General features: G+C 43.9%; 1 protein-coding gene across 5 annotated transcripts; it reads right to left on the bottom strand.

Annotated features, from left to right (window-relative positions):
* HMG20A (high mobility group 20A) lies at positions 1–24,286 on the bottom strand. 5 transcript variants are annotated; one of them, XM_066592379.1, is made up of 10 exons: positions 24,071–24,286; positions 22,085–22,122; positions 17,219–17,292; positions 11,874–12,015; positions 10,879–11,094; positions 9,237–9,369; positions 8,932–8,963; positions 3,265–3,340; positions 2,911–3,126; positions 1–539 (listed from the first exon to the last, which is right to left on the bottom strand). In XM_066592379.1, exons 3-10 carry the CDS (start codon positions 17,290–17,292, stop codon positions 403–405), a joined length of 1,026 nt encoding a protein of 341 aa, XP_066448476.1. In that variant the 5' UTR covers positions 22,085–22,122; positions 24,071–24,286; the 3' UTR covers positions 1–402. The 5 variants fall into 5 exon arrangements, with proteins under 5 accessions (XP_066448476.1, XP_066448477.1, XP_066448475.1 ...); XM_066592380.1 differs by lacking the exons at positions 22,085–22,122; positions 24,071–24,286 and adding an exon at positions 18,117–18,137; XM_066592378.1 differs by lacking the exons at positions 22,085–22,122; positions 24,071–24,286 and adding an exon at positions 17,386–17,471 and having other exon boundaries at positions 8,932–8,960.
* Positions 24,287–24,439: the final 153 nt, after the last annotated feature.

Below are 24,439 nucleotides of genomic sequence, written 5' to 3'. Positions count from 1 at the left end.
TAGTGTTATTACTCATGTACACACATGGTAGTTTATTCTGAAAAATCATCTGAAAAGTCAGGAATGCTTTAAAATTTCCCACAGGCTTCAGAAATCAGGAACAAATAGAAAATGAAACAAAAGTAAAAAAAATAATAATTACAAAAATGTATAACAGAATACCACTTAGGGTGGTGCGAACACAGCATACACCCAACGAAAACAGTAAGGATTTATTCACATACTGCATGCACTGCTGCAATACATAACAGTGAACAGAAAGAGGGAAAAAGGAAGATTTGTACTTGCTCCAGTTTACTGTCTTCTCCTAATAGTCAGAGTTGTACAAAAACTAGTACCCATTTTACTGCAAAGCAGGTGAAGCATGAGGTCCACATACTGTCAGAAGTGAGAGATTCTTCCTTAACCTTCCAGCTGACTTAACACTTCTCGGACGCCAGAGATTAGCACCTCGCTTTCCTTAGGATGCGTAAGCACAGCACTTTGCAGGCGGCTCATATAAGAGTCAATTGTCTCCAGGGTCGGAGTCTCATTAGTACCTGGCCAAAGGAAGAGAGGGAGTAGAAGACTGAGTACTGAGACATTTTGCTATTAGTATACAGTACATTAGATTTCATATACTTTAGGTACAAAAGTTACCGTTATTAAACACATGCTACACTATCCCAGCAGTTCCTCCATTTACAGTAACAGTTAAGGTAAGGCTACATTGCCATGTGTTTTGCAGGCAAGGTCACAATGCAGCCCTAGTCTTAATCTAAATAAAGTGTATTGGTTTCTCCTCACTAAGATTACATTTCCACCTAACCTGACACTCACATACCAGAGCACATTTATTCATCTTTGACCCATTTAGGACCAAGCACTTTAAACTCAGCCAATTGTAAAAAATACAGCGTGAGTTTAAAGCCCCTAACAGTAACAGCAGACAACCCGGAGGAGAAGGCAGGAGGCCTTTTTAACCCTTTCTGCCTTCTCCTTCCCTGAGTACACAACACTCAATGAGCGCCATATACCAAAAAGTGAAAGTGGAAGTATAACTTCCATTACACAAGTCGGCAGTCATGCAACTGCGGGGATTGCCTGCTGAAGCCGAGCTACAGGGTCCTAGCAGTCCCTCATCAGCTCTGCCAGTGACTAATGTCACTACAGGGGATATTTTCCCCTGTAACTGGAGCTCCTATGGATGCCTCAGCTACAGTGGAAAGGTGTCCAAGAAGAAGAAAAAAAACAAACAAAACACACATGTGAATGTCCCCCAGAAGTCTTGCATGATGTCATGGGGGACATCTATATGTATTTTTTACTATCTAAGTAAAAAAAATAATTACAGAATAAAATAATCTATAAATAAGAAAGAAAATAACCCAAAGCTGACGCCAACTAAAACAGTCGCCGTACGCGTCTCGTAATCCAAAACCATACATAGTATATATCAAAACATAAGCTTTTTACTCCCAATAAAACTAAAAACCGGAAACAAAAGTCAGTGAAACAGATTTTAAAAAAAAAGCCCTATACGGCAATGAAAAATAAATAAATAATAATAATAAAAAAAAATAGGGCAGTTAACCACCACATAGGTAAAACCCCTAAAGTGTATCTGGTCCTTAACCCCTTAAGGACATGGCCTATTTTGGGCTTAAGGACGCAACGATTTTTGGCAGATTTTAATCTCCATTTTTCAAAAGCCATAACTTTTACATTTTTCCATCGATGCGCACATATAAGGGTTTGTTTTTTGCGTGGCGAACTGTACTTTTTATCGGTGCCATTTTTGGGTACATAGACTATATTGTAAAACTTTTATAATTTTTTTTATGACCGCAGGGAGAAAACGCATCAATTCGGCCATAGATTTTTTTTTAAAGTGTTAATTATGCAGCATAAGTGACACAATACATTCTTTTCTGCGAGTCAGTAGAATTCCGATACCAAAATTCCTTTTTTAAAAATTTTTTAAGGTATTTTCACTTTTTTGCAATAAAACCCCTTTTTTCGCAATTTTTTTTTTCTAAATCGCTGCATTCAAAGTCCTATAACTTTATTTTTTCATGGGCAGAGCTCTGTGAGGGCTTATTTTTTGCGAGACAAGCTGTAGTTTTTTTTTTTTATTGGTACCATTTTGGTGTACATACAGCTTTTTTGATAACCTTTATTGCGTTTTTTGGGCTGACAGACGGCTCCCATTACCGGATAGGGTGAGATCTCTTATGATCTTACGCTATCCCTATGAAATAGGGAAGTACCCCACCTCCAGGACGTATCCTTACGTCATATGGAGGGAAGGGGTTAAGGTACAAAACAGTCTGGTCCTTAAGGGGTTAAACAGCCCAAATAACCTAAAGATGTGCAAAATGGATCAGTTACTCATCTTTAAGGCCAATTTACACGTAACGAATTTGAGCGATAATCGTTCAGTGCAAATGAGATAAAAAAAAAAAAAAATACACACACACAGGTTTTTCATTATGTGTAAATGCTCCTCGCTTCACATAGGTGAAGGGCTGAGCAAGAAGCCAAAGAGAACCCAGTGATCAGTCTTTCCGTGTAAAGCGCTGATGGCCTTAGCGATGACGTCAGCGCTAGTGGTCATTTAAACGACGGTTAGCCCGTGTAAAAGGGCCATTAGACAGACATTCTGTATAACTGTACTCCACCTATAGGTCGATTTTCTTTTGCTAGTATTTAGCACCAAAATGTTGATGCATTCATTTGCATCTCAAACCACACCCCTCCCACTAAGCCACACCCACTTGAAGGCTCAAAACCATGTACAGCACATAATAAATGTAGCACACAGCATATATGCCAGTTTTTAGTGCATTCTGGTACATTTAGCCTTTTCCCCCAAAACGTGAATGATGTAAAGTGATATAAAACAGCCTAGAATAGAGACACGAGGCATACCTGGAATCGGGACGGCACACAGGCAATGTGTAAGTGCCTGACGGACATTCAGTAAGTGCTGCTGAAGCAGACCGTTTCGGCCTTGTTCTTGATTGAGCTCAGCTTCTAGTCTTTGGACTGCAGATCTCATGCTTTCCACATGTTTCTGTAAAGCTGCATTTCGCTCCTCAAACTCCACGTTTGATTTCCTGAGCTGTCGTAGCTCCGCCTCCCGCGCTAAAATAATGGCAAGATGGATAGCAATATAGCAAGAACACAAACATAGACCTGCTACTAGCAAAAGAGAAACACCAAGTCTATCGGCAACATTTATCAGACTCCGTCCCTCCTGGCATGCCAGCCTGGGAACCCTACCTTTGCTGTGATTCAGGAACTCCTCTGTGAAGATGGGAATATCAAACATTGGTCTTTCCTTCAGAACAACTTCTTTCTGAAAGCACACGAGAATAAAATGATGGGGAGAACGGTGTAGGAGGGTGCGAGCGAAGAATGGAAGCAGCTAACAAAGCACCACAGAGAAAATGTGTTATAGAACCGAGAGGCAACAGAGATGATAAAAAGTGTGGTGAAAAATGGAGAGGAAGATACCGCACACTCATGAATGCAACAACTACATTGTGTTAGGCAAAAAGTGACAATGTGGCACCAGCTGAGAAATGAAATAGTGGGACAGGCTGAATAGAGCAACTATGGGTAAAAAACAAAAACACTTTAGTAATTAAAATTTTAAATGTGCAGAATTTAGAAAATACACAAGTTAAAACTAGGGAATATTACCTTAATAATGGAACTTAAAGTGTATGTTCTCCTTTGAACACAATTTTACTCTCTATATATGCAACTAATCTACATAAAGATGCCTACTTATTACAATACTGGTGCAATGTCCAATGTTTATAATGGGGTATAGCAGAAAAATACAAGGTACCACCTGCCAAAGCACCAAGTATAGTCTCTCAAATAAAAGTGCACCAATATCTCCGCCCCTAGCCAAAAAAAAAATGAAACTGCTGTTAAAACAGTGCTGAAATACTGGTCACAAGTGGGTGTCCCCAAAAGCAGTATCACCACGTATCATACTCCGCTAATGCATACACTCGGATGAGAAAGTGAGCCTGTCGAAACCAAAAGTTGTTCCAAATGTATAACTTTCTACAACTGAGAGCCTTAAGGCCCTTTTAGACACAACAAGTTTTGTCTTTTGAGCGATAATCGTTGTGTCTAACTGCACTGACAGATCAGCGATCAGTTATCAGGGATTCACAGCGGGATACAGCTCATACTATTGTTTCAGCTGTATCCCGCTCCCTGATGACAGGCGGGGTATGAAGAACAGAGCGGTCCAGCTGTGGTCTCCATAGCCTGCTCAGAGCGCTCGGCTGTATAACAGCTGGGCACTGCGAGCGGGGGAACAGCTGAATGGGAAAGACAAGCGGGACACCCCACTTTTCTTCTGCATCCATCGCTCGGAGCGCAAGGTGATCGCTCAACGTTGTTAAAGAACACAACGATTATCGCTCAAAATTGCTCAAAAGATTTAAGCGATAATTGTTGTGTCTAAATCAGCCTTTACAAAGGGAGGAAGATTAATCAATGGTCAACAGCAGGTATAATGCCTTCAAGTGTTCAATAAAATTGAATTGCTATAGAGACTGAAGTCAGAGCGGTGTACTCCCTCTGCATCACATGCTATAGATCCTCAACTTATCGTCTGCAGTGCAGGTTGTTGAACTGAATGGCAGTTTGTGCTGTTCACTATACAATAAGGCCCAATGTCTACGGGCAGATTTGATTTGTGGAAGATCTGCAGTTCATTCCACATGTCCAACGGCGAGCCATATGGAACAACCACAGTACAGAAAATGAGTGGTACACGCGTATGCCACTGCCAGCACAGTTGGATTCCGCTGCGGGCTCCCGCATGAGGAATCAGACCCGCCCAGGGACATGAGGCCTAAGCATGACTAGGAATATTGCCATCTGCCCTTATAACACCCATCACCTTTACATTGGAGAAATAGCTTTTATAAATACAGTGGTGCCTTGGGTTAAGCGTTTAATTCGTTCCGTGACGGAGCTCTTAACCCAAAACACTCATAAGTCAAATAAATTTTCCCCATTGAAATGAATGGAAAAGCCATTAATCCGGTCTGGATCGTGAAGCTCCCCCACTGATTTCAATAGGGATGGTGTTGCCCCATTGAAAACAATGAAACGCCGGCACCCTCACAGTGATTTTCAGAAAAGTGCTTTAAATATAAGCCCTTTCCTGAAAAATCATTCCTGGCTGTAGTAAGATACAAAAAAAATAAAAAATTATATACTCACCCATCTGCTGGGGCTCAGGCGTGTCAAGCCACCGCTTGTTCTCCCTGCACTGCTCTAAAGCTTTTTAGCAGGTGGGGATAAAAAAAATGCAGGGAGAACAAGCGGAAGCTAGATACGCCTGAACCCTGGCAGTGGCGGACAGGTGAGTATATATTTTTTTTTACCTTTAGCTAGGGATGATTTTCAGGGAAGGGCTTATATTTAAAGCCCTTCCCGGAAAACCACTGCAGGAGTTGCCGGCAGGCCATTGCTTTCAATGGGGCCACCGGCAGTGGCCCCATTGAGAGCAAGGCTCTTAGCCCCAGTTTTTGCTCCTAAATCAGAACAAAAATTCAGGAGAGAGCCTGCTCTCAAGTCAAAAAGCTTGTAAGCTGAGGCACTCTTTACCCAAGGTATCACTGTAATTCAAAAAGTTGCAAGTGGAGCATGATACTACTTTGTGACACTTTTAGCATGCATTTGACAGCGTTGCAGTTTTTGACCAGGTCTCTAGTAGAGGAGCGTAGACGTTAATTAAATCAAAACCCATTTGATTTAATCTAGCAGCTTCCATAATTGTGAATGTAGCTCTGGACCACAATACAGGCTGCGACTATAAATCTGTACACGATAAGTCCTTTTTATATAAATTAGATCTATATGTAAAGCTGTAAGATGGTGTTGAAAGGCAGATCTACACTTTACATGTGTCATGTATTCTGCTAGTTTCTCTACACAGATGGCTATGAATGAATTTGTATAGATTGTTGCATGGGGTATTTCAGTTATAGCAAATGCGGACAGTTAACACACGGCTCCTACTCTTTACCCTTATTTCTTTAACTTTTATTTTACTCTGCAAATGTCTTACCTACAGAAATAAAAAGTAATGTACATACTGCTTCTCACGTGCATTTCAGATCCAGCTCTGACAACTTTTCCCAGTTCTCCTGCCAAGATACTTTTACTATCCGTATTACTCAGACATTGACGTGATTTGACACATTTTTGGTTCTAATGTCTTTTCTCATAAAATTCCTGATGTATTCTTCGGAAATGACCTTACACATAATAGACACTGAATGACCACTTTATTAGAGACACCTGCCCTTTCAAGATTTGAGCTTCCCTACATGGAAATCAGATAAGAGACACCGAAGTGCAGCATAAGATCAAGTGAGCAAGTTTTAAGCCCCATTCAGACACAACGATCAGCTATATCCCGCTGTGAATCCCTGATAAGGCTCATCATCGTCTTTCATATGTTGAAAGACAACGATCAGCGATGACATAACGAAAACTGCACGATGTAAGAGCAATTACAACGATTATCGCTCAAAAGACGGTTTTTGAGCGATAATCGCTGTGTCTAAATGGGACCGGACCAATTTTGAATTCACAAAAGACTGGGGAAGCTGAGAGATCTGAGCGATTTCCATTGAGGCATGTAATAAACACATCCTTCAGCACTTCTACACATTTAATATCTGAATAAAATTGTATAACAATTTATACTAATCATATAAAGATGCAAGGTTCTTAGTACAAATTTTGATCAAAACAGGTGGGCCCATCCAACACGTTCAGGCAAACCTTATTGGTCTCTAAGATGGACCTGAGGAAAGTAGAATACCTGGCTACAGATGAGTGAACAGAGTCTCAAGTGCTTCATTGAATATATAGCCAGGTATCCAGTCATTTGGGGTCTTTGGCCAAAGAAAAGTGTATTTTAGGTACTCATCAAATAAGGTTTGCCTGGACATGGTAGATGGTCCCCCATGTTTTGATCAAAATTGCACAATGAACCTTGCATTTTTATATAGCTAGTATAAACCGTTCAGCAAATTTCTTCAGATATTAAATGTGTATGAGTGTTAAAGTGTTTTCTGTTACTGTATTTGTTACAGCCATGGTTTACGTGCACCTTCGCATTTAATGCATTTATTTAAAATGCTGACTTTTTTGTTCCAGTGAGGCATGGTCATTGGTGCTAGACTAGCCTGGACCAGTATTTCAAAAACCGCCAACCTCCTGGTGTTTTCTCATATGATTATGTTGGGAGTATACAAATAATGCTGTGATCAAGGAAAAATATCCAGTGAAAGGGGATGCTGTGGATGAAAACAACTAGTTAATGAAAGGGGTCAGAGGAGTCATGACTCATTCTGACAAACAGGCACTGCAGTGTCAAGCAAATTGCGTCAGGGTAAAGGCCCATTTGTCATACAAAGAAAATCTTTCAAAATTTTTATCGATCTTTTTGCATAAACTGTTAATGGCAACTAATGTCCATTACCACTTTATTATCTTTATTTGCATGTAAAAGGGCCTTCAGGAGCTGTTTGCAGAGCCCAGTGTGTGATTAATCCCATACCCAGCTGTGCACACAACTTCATTATTCTCCTTGGGACTGCCAGCAGGTTACAATATAATCTCCCGACTCCCGTATTGAGAGACATTTTATCTCTCTGCGGCTGAGCAATGGATTTTAAGTTCACCTTAAAATCATTGTTCAGACAAAAAGTACAGCATTTACATGTCAGTTATCACTCATTTAAACGAATTTTGAGAGATAATTGTCTTGTGTAAACGGGACTTAACGTTACTGCTGCAACTAATGTGTCTGAATAAAAAACTCAACACTCCTTAGTACAGATGGGCTATAACAGCAGACAACAGTTTGAGTGCCATTACTGCCTGAGGCTGCTGTCACACAGCCGAGAAAAATCACACATTTGTGCGTTGTGAGACGGACAAGTCTCACATGAATATAAACCCAGTTCATTTGAATGGAGTTATATATACGAGTGGGAAAAAAATCGTGGCACGCTCCATCTTTGCGCGTTCCTTGGAACGCACCACCCATTTTTTTTTTCAATGGGACAGGAAAGCACATCGCATGGTGTGCAAATGTCCACGCAAGGTTTCCCATTGAAAACATTTGCTGATCCTCGAACGCGGCTGAAAGCCAGGCCAAAATATCGCAACCTCACCAAAGTGATGGGAGACGTTTTTGATAAGGAACTCCCCCCCCCCCCCCCCAAAACGCCTCTCCTCCAGTATGGCGCATGTGCACGTTATTAGGCAAAGTTTCACGGCCAAATATCGCGCTCGGCCGTTTGTAGATAGCCCAAGAGTACTAGGAAGTCAAGCCTCCATAGCAAGAGAGCACAAAAATGGATTACCGAGCACAGGAAAAACATTGTCTGGTTAATTAAAACTAGATTTCTGTTGCACCATGCTGATGGGAGGTCAGAATTTGGTTCAAGCAGCATTAATGGTCAGAACACCTCAGTATCTCCATCTAGTTTACAGCAACTGCAAGCGGCTCTCCTGTCCGCATAGACGAATATTCCTGCTGAATGATTTCAACATCTAGTGGAATCTGTTCTGTGAGGAATTATAGCGGTTCTGATGCCAAAGGAGGTCCAACACACTATTAGATGGGTGCCTCTAATAAAGTGGCCATTTAGTATGTGTATATAATAATACATAATATAGGTTTCTTCCAATAACTGGATACAAGTCATGATTTCTTAGTCTCTTCCTAGGTCAGTGTTGAGTTTTGGACTACAAGCTTTAACCATCCTTAATTTAATCTTAACATAAAAACCCGGCAAAGAGGACTTTCTGCGTGGAAGTGTTAAAGTCAATCAGAAAATCACAATTGTATAGGAGGCTTATAAGGGGCTTATTATGGAGTAGAATCCTCACCTCAGGGTCACTGGAGATTGTACGGGATCCTTCTAAAATAGAGAGAGGAATCATGAAGGAAATTCTCTCTTTTGAGCCATATAACATATACTGAACCCAACTGACAATACCGAAATTAACTATCCATCTCATAAAATCAGCTCCATGTCAAACTAGACACACACCCACTATCACTGTAATGTAAATGTTCTATCCCTCCACCAGAGCCATCTGCCTTTCTTCACCCCCCCTGACTTGCAGACATACAAGCCCTTTCCCCACCTGCGATTGCTCTCAACCCCAACTTCTTTCTCACCACGCCTCACCCTGCCTCTGCTGCCTCCCCTTCTGACGACTCTGTGCCTTGCGGCTGTAAGATCGGTAGGCCTCTGTTTTCTGATACTGCTGCAGTTCCTTTGTATAGCGTTCCTTGTCTCTTTCCGCTTCATCCAGGTAACGCTAGAACAACACACATAGCTCAGTGCTGGTGGAGGCGGAGAGAGTTTACGGGGGGGATAGGGCAGACAGGAAAGTGTATCAAGAGGTAGGTGAAATAGAGAACAAGGAGGTAGATTGAAGACTATATGCAGATGGAAAGATCAGATACAGATGAGGGAGTGAATAGAAGAAGATGTGGATAAACAATTACTACATTTTAGGCATGAAGGGATTTTTTTAAAAATTCAGCAAACCTCAAGCTTGCTGAAGAGCTAATTTACTACAATGATAGAAAGTGCAAAGAAACTACTAAACGGACATATCAAAAATGTGAAGCACACACATCCCTTAGAACACTTACCAGCTTCTTCAGCGGTGGTGATAAAGCAACCAAAGAGTAAATTGCAACTTATTACATGTGAATCGAAGGACAATCTGTTTAGAGATTTTTATTCTTGTCAGCAGTGGTGTAGCGCTGTGTCCCTTCAACCCCCACCTCTACACAGTGGCATCCTGGACACGGGCAGTGCAGGGAAAGTCCACTTCAATGGGGCCGGCTGTGATCGTTGCTATGCAGGGAAAATTTAGAAAGGGACGCAGTACTAAACCGGGGCTGCATGCACTTATTCCTTAAGATTGGTGCGGGTCCAAGAGATTGGATGCAACCAAAAAGTGATGCCATGTGTTCCAAATTTACAAGATAGGAAAACCGCTTTAATGTCTGTGCCTAAGCCAAGGTATTACATGATCGCCTGGAGCTATAGGTCCAAAAACTGAAGACTAACGCAGCTCTAAAATTTTGATGAAATTTCCAGTTCAGACGTTGCGTGGATCCAAATAATCAGTAAATCGATTTCCCTAGATATGCTTACAGAACTTCCACTAATTTAACCATTTGAAGCCACACAAGGTCTCCGACAACAGCACAATCTACAGAAATCAAAAGTGGCCATGTGATCACAATCCGGAAGAGTTAGGGTATATTCACATATTGCGGAAATGCTGCAGATTTTCTGGAGTAGAGCTGGCTGTGGAAAATCTACAGCATTTTACTGTATAAGTGGCTGGAAATTCTGAAAACCCCATCCTCACGCTGCAGGGAAAAAAAAGTGCAATGTATATTCAGGCTTTGGACATGCTACTTCAAACTTTTTTTTTTTTGCATATTTAAAAAAAGTACATACAAATGTAGACCTGTTGGTAATTACTACCATAAGTCTAGCAGCTGAAACCCCTATAATCAGGGGACCTCTTGCCACCTAACAGAACATAGGGAAAAGACTTGTGATGACAGGACAACTAGTAGGTTGCCGGTTTTAAAGGGCAGTAATTCTACAACTAATTTTACAGTTTGTTCATAGTTTACCATTCCTGTATAAAAAATAAATAAACTAGAGTAACAGCCCCCTATGTCAAATACATAAGTGTTTGACATGGTATGGATGGCGCTGTTCAGCGATATAGAAAGATTTAGTAGAATTTTCTTTGTGTGTTCACTGAAGATTACAGTAGATTGTAAAATCTGATCACCTGTTTCTCTTCAGCGGGCAATTTGCTCCATTCACTACCCACGATTCGGGTAATTTCTGGAAATGGGACATCTGGACGCTCCGTTCTTAGCTGCTCTCTTCTCTCATTCATAAAGCGTACATATCCAGTCAGGGGAGCTTTAGGAGCATTATTGTCACGTGGGCTTCTTTTCCTTTTGCGTCCTTTAGTCCATCCTCCACGCCGAGGCCTTGGTTGCTGACAGAGTCCGGAAAAAAAATTGTGTGTGTCAAGTATACATTACTTGCTAGCAATACAGTAAAAAAATTTTTTAAGGGAACCTGTCTGCAGTTCAGAACAGAAACCACTTGTCTACAGCTAGACAAAAAAAAAAAAAGAGCTCATTCCAAATCTTCTCGTTAGAGCATGTAATGCCAGCATACCTTGATACACCGACTTTTAGTCTTCCTGTGCTATATGTTAACTGTGCCCAAATGGTCCAACATGCAGGCCCAGACCACCTCAGCTGCCCATAGTACGCTCGATAACCCGGCCCCTCTGTTGATGAGTGATGTCTCCTATGCTAATCACAGGCTTGTCCAAATCTCACGTATGTGCAGATTGTTTAGCTCTATTGTGGGTAGGTTCGATGTTACCTTTTGCACATGTGCAAGTCCGTCCTCATGTGGTGCACAAACAAGATTTGGAATAAAGCCTAGGAGACGTCACCCACGTGGCCTAACCAGAGAGGGGCCAGATCACTGATCACATTGTTGGTAGAAAAGATGGTCGGCCTGCCCACCAGACCAATGGTGTATAATTAACGAACAGCACAAAAAGACAAACTTAATTTATCGAGGTGCACTGGTATAATACACTAACAAGAGAAGATGTAGAATAAGCGCTACTTTTTCGTTGTCTAGATGCAAGTGGCTTAATCGGCTCCAAACTGCTGAGAAGGTTTACTTAAAATAGCAAACTCTAGTCTTTGTCAGCAGCCATGGTTGAAGATTAATTTGCCTTTTGACCCCTCTCACCTCTTCCTCTTGTCTCAGGTCTCCACTGTCCAACAACTGCTGCTCCACACCTTGAGGCTGGGTCTCATTATCTTGGCCTTCATTCTGTGAGGTAGGAGCAAGCTGTCCTTCGTGATTCTTTGTGGAATCGGAACTTTGGATCCTGAAAAACAGAAAATATTACTTTCACAGTCACCGTATCTGTCACATCATTTTAATTACCAAGACAGTATGAGTAGAGAACATTGTATTACAGTCCGTATTCTAGCGTATAGCTGCATTTTAGTAAATGGGTCTTGTTTGTTATGTTCAGATGGTATGCTGCGGCCATTGTCTAGCAATAGCAGTGTGGACAGAGGAAGGGAGGTGAAACAGGAGAGGGTTTCCATTTGAACCTCATGTTTTTGTGAATTAATGGCTTCCAGAAGGAATGCTTTTAAGGATGTGTGTGGTAACAGTGTTTACTGAGCTGCAGGAACAGCTTGGAAGAAAAATAGCTTTTTGTATTTGGAGGAAGCTTGATGTTGCTTTTAAAAGTAGGTATGCCAGTCAGACGTGGCCACTGTGCCCTGACGTCCACACCGCTTCTGTCTGCTGCGCATCAAGCCCAGAGGAAAAGGTGGTCCAACAAAGCCAATGCACCAGGTGAACCTAAAAAAACAGAATCTCGAAATAGACAGAAACATAACCCCAGCCTCCCTCACACAGGCGTTTGCAGTAAACACAGCGTTTTTCAATGCTGCGTTTACTACGGTTTCAGCAGCGCTGGCACGCGTTATGCCAGCATTTTGGCTGCGTTTTCAGCACAGCTGATAACGCAGCTAAGGAAGCTGAAAAAAAAAAATCAAATACTCCTCTAATAGGCGCCATTCACCGTCCGTGCAGGCTTCCAGGCACTTGTCTGTGCCTGTAGAGCATCTCTTACTGCTAACGGGGTTTCAAGACCACGCCTCCAGCAAGAGATTGCTCTAATTGGCTGAGCCGCAAGCCATTCATTCATTGAACGGCTGTGATTGATGCATTCAGCGCTGTGATTGGCGCTGGATTAGCCAATTAGAGCAATTCTTTTGCTGGAGTCACTAGCAAAAGATCCTCTGACAAGTGCTCGGAGCCCCGGAAAGCAGCGCCAGGAACCCGACGGTGGCAGCATTGGGGAGTATAATTTTTATTTTTGGTAGTGCAGCTAGAGCTGCCCAAAACACACCGAGCTGTGCCGTGCTTTCAGCAGCGTGGCTAACGCTACCCATGCATTTCAATGGGCGACACAGGGCTGAAAATGGCCAAAGATAGAACATACACCGCTGTCAAAGCGCAGCATTGAAGACACTGCGTTTTGATGCTTGTGTGAGCAGCCCCACTGAAATGCATGGGAGCGTTGTATAGCATTTAGCCCAGCGCTGAAAAGGCAGTGCTAAACGCTGTAAAAAACGTCTAAGGGAGGCCTAAAGAATGACTGTGGAGGCCTGCTAGCCCTTTGTAAGGGTTTCTGGCTGCCTGGTGCACATTGGAGTGCACAGTCAAAAACCATGCAGCCGAATCACGCGTGTTTGATTATGAATTGCCATGGTTTGGTAACGTGGTTATTTGCTGAATGGTTACAAATGAGAAACAATTTGTACACTTGTTGCTCCAGGAAAAATACAGTGGCCAATAACCACATAATTTTGACACGGGATTGACTGCTGATACAAGTGTTCTGGCCATCTGAGAAGTGGAAGGTCATTCCTCTAGTAAGACCTCCTGCACACGGGCGGGTCGGACCCCGCAGGCGGGATTCCTGCAGCGGCGTTCGACCTGGTGCCCTGCGTACCTGTCCAGGGTTTTCTGCAAGCACTGCAGATGTGCTAACTGGCACTCCGTCGTGCAAGCGCAGTAGCCGCCAACTACGCAATGCAAATATGCCCGTGTGCAGAAGGCCTAAAAGAAAGACTAAATTAGATATACAGAGAAAGCCAGACACTCATAATCCAACCCTGCCAACAGCGGGGGTCCGTGCGTACCTCAGCTTTCTTTTTCTGTACTATGGATAGTCCGCATGAGTCGCTGTCAAACACGCATAGGACAGATTTTTTTCCCCCTTTTTCAAATCTCCTGCTCTTCCAGCGGAATCTGCGGCCCGTCCGCACCGTCAACTGCGGACGGGCCACGGATCAGACGGCTTCTATTGACTTCAATGGAAGCCGTCCACACAAAATCCGCACTAAAATGGAGCATGCTGTGATTTGTTTTCTGCACGCAGAATCCGGAAAACAAATCTGCATGTGTTAATTGAGGAGCGGATGCCCATGCTTTCCTTTGGGCGGCTTGAACTGCAGATCTTCCACGTGAGTGCCCTGTGCGGATTCTGCAGTATTTGGTAGAAATGCCAAACAAATCAGTATGGAGTATCACTCCTCCATATATTAAATTACAGCACAAAAGAATGGCGTCAGAACTACATACTATATATATTTTTTATACAAAACACACAATACATTATAAGCATATATTAGGAATAATACATTTAAAAGTATTAAAAAAGCAATTATAGGTGGGATCACAATAATCACATAAAATATAGAGTAAGGGCTCGTGTCCACTAGCAAAATGTAATTGCGGATTCCGCACTCAATTTTGTCCGTAGGTAATCATTGGCCATCCGCGGTCAATTAAATTGAATTTTGCACCCGCGGATGGCATTTTAATTGATTTGCATTTTTCACGCGCGGAAAAAAAAACCGCGACATGCTCCATTTTAGTGCGGATTCCGCGCAGATCGGCCACATTGCTATCACAGTGCCATCTATAGGTGCAGATATCCGCATGAAAAAAAATACCATTTAAAGCAAATCCGCGCGGAATCTGCTGCAGAAATCTGCAGCAGATTCTGTGCGGATTGTATTTTTCTAGTGGACATGAGGCCTAAACAAAAAAAAAAAAAAGAGAGGCTACATGCAATATATTTTTTAAACAAAGTATGGATGTATAAATAGCAAAAAAATGCTATAAACCTAACAATGAACTCTATTTAGACTCCTGAAAAACTTGTAATAACATGGTTACATACCAGCAATGGGTATATCAAAGGTGTAAAAAAAGAACCACCCATGATACAGAAACACCTGTTATCCATAGGAGGGATCACAGTCATCATATAAAGTATAGGATAAATAAGTTTAGGAGGTAACAGCTATATACAGTCTGTTGACAAAGTGCAAGTGCATATACAAATGATGGAAAAGTAGTGTAAATCTTGGCAGTAAACCCTCTCTCTTGAAAAACTCCTAAAAAAGTATAATATTATGATTAAGTGTCAACTGTGAACATGTCAGAAGCATACAGGGAACCCACCTATGTTGCAGAAACACCCCGACGCGTGTTTTGACCTCTTTGTCAAGGGAACCTGCGGTGCCAAGCAGGAAAACATCGCTCATGTGTATGACCATTCAAAAGAATGGGGTTCAGATTTGTACGTCTCAAAACGCAGAAATCCTGCATGATTTTCTCGGCCGTGTGAAGCCGGCCTAGGCTGATGACCAGCCTTGTACGAGGAAAGCAGCTTCCCAATGTACTGTATTAGGCTGGTCTACAAGGTAAACAATCTGCCAGATCTGGATGCTGCTGTTGTATATGTCTAGGTCATTATGGAGTACTGGAAATGCGATTTGTGCTTTGGATCATGTTACATGATAGCTAGCAGATGACAATGTCCCTAACAGAGAGCTGCACAGCCCCAACCCGACACTTTATTCCTGAGCGCCAAAGAGCGGAAGCATGAATATTCAGTACTATGGATTAAGGAAATTCAAGTGTGACGGTGACTGATGAAGGGTAGAAACAAGTCTGAAAGATTAGAAGAAACACAAAAGGGTTTGCTTATTCTCCATTTCTCAGCATGTTGCTATATCTTATGTAACAGTAAACCTTTTAAAAGGACAATAACAGGGTAGGACACTCTTCTTCAAAGCCAATATATACTAGTGCTAATCATCAACCTGCGATTACCAACATACAGAAAGTCTGATAATCCAGCATTCTTGGCGTTTAGGAATTCTGAGGTGCCAGATTATCTTGCTTTTTGGAAAACTGGACATTGTGTATGTACAATCATATAAACAAACCAGCTCAGCAGAAGGCCGGCTTCACACGATCGGGTCGGATTCAGCATACAGGAGGACCGCAGCGGATTCCGGCTTTGAGCCCGGCCGGTGACCCTGTGTACGTAATTCTATCACGTATGACCACATACACATGCAGGCGGTGATGTGCAGTACAGCTTTTATTTTGTATTTCCCGCGCATATGGAAGATGGGCTGTGGGTATATCCGCAACCATAGACTTTAATGGGCTCTATGGTCGCAGATTCCATTGTAAAATACAACATACCGCTAATATGAGCGGAATTGTATAATCCAATGTATTTGATTGAACCGCGTATTACCACGGATCATACTTGCAGAATACGCAATTCAAATATAGTCCTGTGAGACCAGCCAACACCATAACTGGACACACAATGGAGTCTAAACTGCTGTCAAGGACCCTAATTTTTGCTTCCAGCATGTCTACAGCTTGTTATGCAGTGTATTTATGACTTCCGCTGCTGGTTCCATCTCATCTTTCCATCCTTCATGCAGAAAACTGCATAGGAAAGAAAGGTAAGACGGAACCTCAGCGGACTATGCGAGCTGGAAACTTCTTTGGTTTCCATCTCTTAAAGTTTCCGTCCCCGTCAGTCTTTTACACTGGAGAGAATAGCACTGAGCTCAGCACTTTTCTGTCCAACGTTAAAGACCGACAGACAGAAACATGTGAGCCGGAGACCAGAGAGGTATCTGTCTCACAATCTCTCTTATGGAGCCGTCCAGGTTTTCTCCTGGGTTCTGCTACATGCAGTTTTCTGTATGAAGGACGGAACCAGCGCTGGATAGGGGAAATGTAATGTGAAGAACTCTACTTTGGTACGGGTGAGATATCCTTAGGCATGGACACTAAACCTTTGTTGCATGACAAATGCTTTAAGACCCAGAAGAATACTTTTGCATATACAGCTAATAGTTGCCATCTATGATGACCACCATGACGACCATCTATGATGACTATAAGGTAATTTTTATCTGGAATAGGATTTTTTTTTTTTTTTTTTTTTTTTTACAGGTTTGTTGGCTGGGATCATCATGGGCCGAATTAATGACAAAATGTACTATAAAAAGTTAGCTGACGAGATCATTCAAAAGCATCAATTTTCGCCTAAGTGGTTAAAACATCCAAAAAAGTACCTGAGGCAGATTTGGTAGGAGTTTCAGCATTATACAACAAATATGATGGATAGACGTGTGTACATACATACATACACACACACGTCCAAAATACACTTAATTACTCACTCAGGATATGGCGGGTCTACATTCTCTTTGGCTTCCTCACTGGATGGTGGAACAGCAGACGTTGCCCCTTCCATCTATGAACAATAAAAAGGTATAAAATATGGTATAAGTACTATATTATCTTGTACTGAAGAGTATCCTCCTACAAGAGATACAAAGCCTCGTGCCTCAGCTATACGGTTCAGATCATATGCTGTGTTACTGGGTACAGGTGATGTCATGGGCACTTGCTAGAATAACGGTACTGTATGCTGAACACTGCACAGTCCTACACGGGGGACAAAACCATGGCTGAATTAGAAAGGCGTTACCGTGCTGCTATTACAGATGAGGCAGAGAATAAGAAATCCACAACTCTGATTTAGGGATTTCCTAAGCTTCAGGACTTCCTGTGCGCGCAGCCGCTGGGCATTGTACAACACAGGAAGCGCCAACTGGAGAACAATCAGAGGTGAAATCTGACAGGCTGCATGCTGACCTCCGCACAAGTTACCAGAGGAGTAGTCGCACTGACGGAAGGGGTCAAGTGTGCACATGACTATGCCTTACCATGTACTTGTACAGGACGTGTCAAACATAACTTCCATAAGTAGGCTATAGTCAGCTACACCCCCTTAGGCTGGTTTTACACAGCGCATTTTGTGGCAGCTTTTGAGCTAAAACAGGAAAGAGAAGAAGACCTTCTTATATACGTCCCGCTTCTTTAGAATCCACTTGGAGTTTAAAAAAAACTGCATGTGAAACTACCCTTAGGCTACAATCACACAGGCCATGTGATGTCTTTTAAAGTCCCACTGCAAACAATGGGCGAGGGGGGGGGGGAAATCACTCATGTGCAAAAGTCCAATCAAGAGATTGGAGTATCTTGCAGTGCACACAAGTCGCATGATATTCTCACCTGTGCGAATAAACCCTCAATCTAGTAATCCGGAATGCTATAATCTAGGACTTGTTTCCAGTATAGACCTGCAACATTAGGTGAAAGTTTACAACAACATAACTGAGCAAGAAAAGTAACTAAGCAACTCCTATGATTAAGGCAAAGAAAAAAAACAAGTACATTTTCCAGAGGTTTTCTGTCCACGAGGGAGTTTTATATACTTTCCTATGATTTTAAACTGCACTTCTGACATTAAAAGGACGTTTACTGCATTACTTATGCCTGCAGACCAACGCTGAAAACCGTTGTTGAGGAGGGTAAAAGAAATGCAGTTACATGATTCACTGAATAATAGATAAGAGTGCTGCAACCATAACATACAAGCCTACCAAAGGAAAGTACCAGCTAGTGTGGTCTATGTGCCCAGGAAATGGCACATCCAGGGACTGATGCCGGCCATCACTGTGCCAGTATCAAACCTCAGAAAAAGCACACAGCTGCCGTCATGTCAGTCTCCATGCCGGTATACTACTGGGGAAAGCGGAGGTGGCTGCTGTGGCTAATAGAATGGAGAGACTGCAGCAGCTGCGTGGGTAGGATGGGGGACCTGAGGGGATGTTTAAGACCAGGTCCTATAATGTATCACTGCCCTGTCTTAGGCCTTCTAAGGATTTATCCAGGTCTCTTGTAGTGTTAGATAAAAGGGGTTTTGAACCTCTTCAAAACTGATAGGTCATCATAAGCTGATCAGCAAGGGTCCACTATCCAGGACTGAGGGTCCACTGTCACACTACGGAGTAAGAAGCAGATCACTAGGTACATCGTGCAGTGGCCCAGCATGGAACTGTAGGCACAGCTCCCACTAAAGTGCTAGGCCACTGCACAATGTGCGGAGCTATGTGGTTCCTGCACCATACAGGATGCCACTGGCCCAGCAAACAGTAGATCAGCTGGTTTCTCCACCGATTAGCTAGTGCTGATCAATCCTGTGGACAGGTCATTAATTTTGAAGAGCTGGGAAGCCCGTATAACACTAGTCATATGTCACAGCCAAGAGACTCAAATGTATAATCTATCCAAATTTGCTTTTATTCTGCACCATGGACACATTTGTGCCAGTCTGAGCCCTCCTCAGTCCATTGTGAGCAGCTCATGAATGTCCTCCTGTCAGGTTTCATCTCCCACAGTTCTGACCTGTCCCTTATGTATAATGGTGGACATCCTCCCATCTACAGCGCTCCGTGTTTCCTGCTTTCGAAAAGCTGTATCATCATATCCTTGGACAGCGGCAGTACGAAAAGGGCCTTTCTGATGGGGGATTTGAACGGTACGGTTGTGTCCTCCCGCCACCAGAAGTGGTGGGTGTACACCACTGTTAGGCTGCTTGACAGCCAGGTGACATCCCGTGCCTGATAAGCTCCTGATTGCCTGCCTGCTGCAAGGTCGTAGGAGTAGTTTAGTCATGGATGGAGGGTTAGGGGGTTGTTTCACATTTAGGCTTAGCTGTAAATCCTTCCATGTGTGAGCTGACCGGCATTAACATGGAAGCATTTACCGCTCATTATGTACGACTAACTGTGAAACAACCCTAACCCTCAATCCATAACAAAACTCCTTCCACGCTCCTAGGCCACGCTGCTCGCAACTTACGCAGCCGTGTCTGAAGCCCGCCACATCCCACCCTTGCTGGCACTTCTGATGCCGACCCGGGTGCTGAGTTGCTGTCTGGCACATGCAAGTTTGGCCGCTGCTCTGCCATCTTTCCTGGAGATCTGGTGCTTTCTGTCCCCTGTTATGTATCTCCCCGCCTCAGGAGAGTCCGCCGTTTGGCAGCTGCTGTGCAGCCACTCCCTGTCCCCCGCTGTCAAGGTCCCCGGTGCCACCGCTGCTGTGCCTTCTCCTCTACTGCTCTGCCACTCTCCGTCCCGTCCCCCGCTTTCAATCTGGCCGGCCTCGCTGCTAATAGACAATCAGGAAGTGGGGGCGTCACCTGGCTGTCAAGCAGCCCAACATTGGTGTACACTTCTGGTGGCGTCAAGGTACACCAGTACCAATTTGAACTTTGCCAATTGCTTATTGTCAGGGAACACCAACAAGTATTGTTCAAATTGGAGAATCCCTTATAACATTTGTACTAAGCTCGTACACTGAAAGATCTGCAGGAAATCCACATATATTGATATGCAGGTTTATACGTGAATTTAATCACACATTTCAGCCATTTCAATACAAAAACCTGCTGCAGTAAAGAGAGTACTGGGGTGAATTCACATGCGACGGGCTTGGTGCTAAAGTTCTGCAACTGTACCATTCATTTGAATGGGTCTTTGAGAACTGTAGGTGCTCGCCACCAGAACATCCACATGAAGATAACCGATATTCAGTAGGAGACGTTCTGCAACTAATCTGTCGTGTGTGAGTATTCCCTAATAAAACACGTGAATAGAATATGGTGCTCATATTCAGTCTTCCATAAAGTACAACATAAGGGACCTCCTTGAAGAAAGGAAAAAAAAACTCTTAAAGGGGTTGTGCCAAAATGTAAAGTTATCCTCTATCCACAGAATGCAGGGTAACTGATCAGTGGTGGTCTAACTGCTGGGACCCCCATCAGTCCCAAGAATAAAGGTCCAGAAGGTCCCTGCTTGAATGGATTGGATGTCCTACATACATACCACTGCTTCATTCATTTCAAATGTGAGCACAGGAAATAGCCAAGTACATGGCAATCTACAGAGCGCCTACCGAATGGAGCAGCGGCACGCATGCACGACATCCAATCCATTCAAGCAGAGACGTTCAAGATCCCCATATTCTTGTGATCTGAGGGGGTTCCAGTGGTCTGACCCCACCAATCCAAAAGTTAGACCAAGCCTAAAGTTATTTATTCTCCAGTGGATAACTTTATATTTTGGTACAACCCCTTTGAATGTGTTGTCTGATCCTGGCAACCACTTCTTCCATCTCCAGTCCCTAGACCTGCGATTCCCAGTGTCTCCCGACCATCACTCTGTTGGATGTGGCTCACAATTCACTAATGATTGAGGACCCCTCGCTATCCGATGACATTACCCCATAAGATTTATGCTGTTGGGACAAGTCCAAGATGAGTTTGTATCAATGGGGGAAGCAGCTGACTTAAAGGGAGTTGTTCAGAATCTGAAAAACATGTCTGCTTTCTCATAATACCAGCATCACACCTGTTCACAGCTCATATGCGGTACTGCAGCACAGTCCCATTCACTTCAGCAGAGCTGAGCTGTAATACCATACACAATCAGGCAGACATGTTTAAAGCCGTCTCAGGAAGAAAGCAGCCATGTTTTTCTAATCGTGGACAACTCCTTTAATCTCTCCGCCACTGGTACATTACCATGCGCCTACTTCAGTCAACAGACCATCTGGGCAATGCATGGGCAAGCCACCACTCAGGCAAACAGACTAGCAGAGAACCCACATCTTATTATATAACATATGAATATGTTAGAATTGGTGGAAGCAACTGAAAAAAAAAAAATTGTACTATAAAATGTTGTAATTAGAGATGAGCGAGCGTACTCGGAAAAGCACTACTCGCTCGAGTAATTTGCTTTATCCGAGTATCGCTGTGCTCGGGTCTGAAGATTCGGGTGACGGCACGGAGCGGGGAGCTGCAGGGGAGAGCGGGGAGGAACGGAGGGGAGATCTTTCTCTCCCTCTCTCCCGTCCGCTCTCCCCTGCTCCCCGCTGCGACTCACCTGTCAGCCGCAGCGGCACCCGAATCTTCAGACCCGAGCACAGCGATACTCGGATAAAGCACATTACTCGAGCGAGTACCGCTTATCCGAGTACGCTCGCTCATCTCTAGTTGTAATTTGAGCCTGTGCCGTATGGGTGGTCCCCAAAAACTGTGTATGCAATCAAAAAATGTAAACTAAAAAAATATTTTTTGGACACCAGTGTTGAAGCTCTGATCCACAATCTCCAACACGAGACATAAACCTCACCTTATGCAACTCCAACGACTGCTACTGCTATCACCAACCTAAGATACAAAGAAAATAGTCGATGAATATATATTGGTCATGTTCTGTAGCGGTGTACGCCAAGCATAATAGCCAACATTAACCCCTCCCCGCCAAGACTCCTCTCCATCCTGAGCGCTTGGTACAGGGCATCTGCAGTCCAAGTGGAAGCCCAATAAGTAGACAGAGGTGTCACTTTCTGAAAAACTGCTTCAGATACACAAGACAGACATATTCCTGCCATCAGCGTCCTCTACCGTACGCTGCCCCCAGAGGATGCTATAACGGTGCTGACAGATACCCTTTAGTCCGTGTCTGGAATTCCTTTTTGTATTGTATAAGTGACAGGGGTTTTTTACTTTTTACAATCTCTTTTTTGTAAGGGAGCCCCAAGAGCCAACACAGCTTGTCCCCCTGTTGAGAACATAAGCAATCAGCTTTACTCTGTGTAGAAACCTGCGGCCAAGTGCTCAATTCTGTTGCAGCATCAGCACTAGGGAAATTAAAGGGGCTTTCTAGGAGAAGCCTATTCTCAGGGTATGTCACCAATGGGTGATTGGTGGGGATCCTGAGTGGTGGACCCCTGCCAATCAGCTGACTGAAATGAAAGAGGTGCTCAAGTGAGTGCCTCCATACCAGGCACAGTACTATATATTGTATAGCAGCTCAACCCCATTGTATAGCAGCTCTCATGTCATGTGACCTAGGAATATGCCATCACATGCCTGAGAAGAGGTTATGGCACTCACCCGAGCACTGTAGACTCTTCAATAGGCTGACTGGTGGGTTCCTGAAATATAAGCCCTACCGCAAAAAAAAAATCCCTGCATATAACACAAAAAAACAAACAAAAAACACACATCACCTAACATGAACTGTCCGGCTCCGCTGCATCTCTCCTCTGCAGCTCCGTCAGACTTGCTTGTAGTTTTCAGCCAGCGCTTCCTTATTTGAAGATTCAAAAATCCCACCTCCAGGAAGCGCTGGCTCTGATTGGCAGAGCCACGGCGCTCGATGAACCAATCAGAGCCAGCGCTCGATGAACCAATCAGAGCCAGCGACCGATGAACCAATTGTAGCCATTCAATGCGATTGCTGTGATTGGGTCATCGAGCGCTGGCTCTGATTGGTTCTTGAGCGTCACGGTTCTGGAGCAGGGTTTTCGAACCTCCAAACCAGGAAGTGTTGGCTGAAAACTACAAGCAAGTCTGCGGAGCATTACGTCTGCGTTGCACGACCGCGCAAATCACAGTGAATGGAGTAAATAGATATGTGTTGATCCATGCACATGTGCGTACGGACATTACATGTCGATAAGGATGAAAAAAAATAAATCGCAGCATGCTCTATTTTACCGCGTATCACTGCGTACAGCCCTGTTGATCTCTATGGGCGCACGTGACTACGCAATGCAAACACGGTGCTTACAGAATCTGTTGCGCAAACACTGCGTGCGAAGCGGACGGCGCTAGTATCTGTGCAATCAGACGCAGGGGAAAATATTGAATGCGCTGCGGTTTGCGCATACGGCCGTGGACGTGAGGCGGTAGGGTCCGGCCTCCAGACACACGCAGCAGGCTGGGCGTCACTTCTTACAGGCGCTGTCCAGGGGGTTAATAATAAGGGGAACCTCAGAAGGAAAGACGCGCAGTTTGCGCATTTCCATCTTGCGGCCGTATGTGGGCACTATGCATAGGGGCGTTAGGCTGCAGCGGTTTCACGTCACCCACCGCTTCTGTACGTGCGCCGACAGCTCATTCAGACCGCGGTGATGGGATACGGTCCTCATGTCACCTTATCTACATATTGAGGGAAGGGAAGCAGACGAGGACCAGAAGCCATACTAGACAACACAGTATTGTGTACAGCCCGGGCAGACCGTGTGAGGATATACAGAGGAGCAGGCTATACTGATGAGGAGCCCGCCATTGTTAGCCGCCAACCTAGTCACACAACACTCGTATTTACCAGCCGTTCCGCTTCTCCCAGCACTCTCGCTCCTTAGCAACCAGCCGGCACGTAAAGCAGCGCGTCGTACGTGCTGTCTGCCCAGCGCTCTATGCCTCTACAGCAGTCGTAAAGTGTGTAGTTACAGCACCAGCTAACGGACGGCGTCTTTTCAGTAGTTTACGACCACATAACGACGGCTGTCAGGAACTCTCTGCGCGCACTCTTCCTCGCGCATTTTTTTTTTTTTCTTTTTTTGTTATTTGCAGCAAAGCATGTTGGGAGTTGTAGTGTTTAGGTCCATGCGAGGCTGACGATTGGACAGAATTCGCCATTTCCCATTGGCTGAAATAGATCGCAGCCTCTTTCTGGGTGACCGGAGCACGACAG

The sequence above is a fragment of the Eleutherodactylus coqui genome, chromosome 2, assembly GCF_035609145.1.
Source record: "Eleutherodactylus coqui strain aEleCoq1 chromosome 2, aEleCoq1.hap1, whole genome shotgun sequence".
Lineage (NCBI taxonomy): Eukaryota > Metazoa > Chordata > Amphibia > Anura > Eleutherodactylidae > Eleutherodactylus > Eleutherodactylus coqui.
This window is presented reverse-complemented; position numbering and strand designations above follow the sequence as displayed.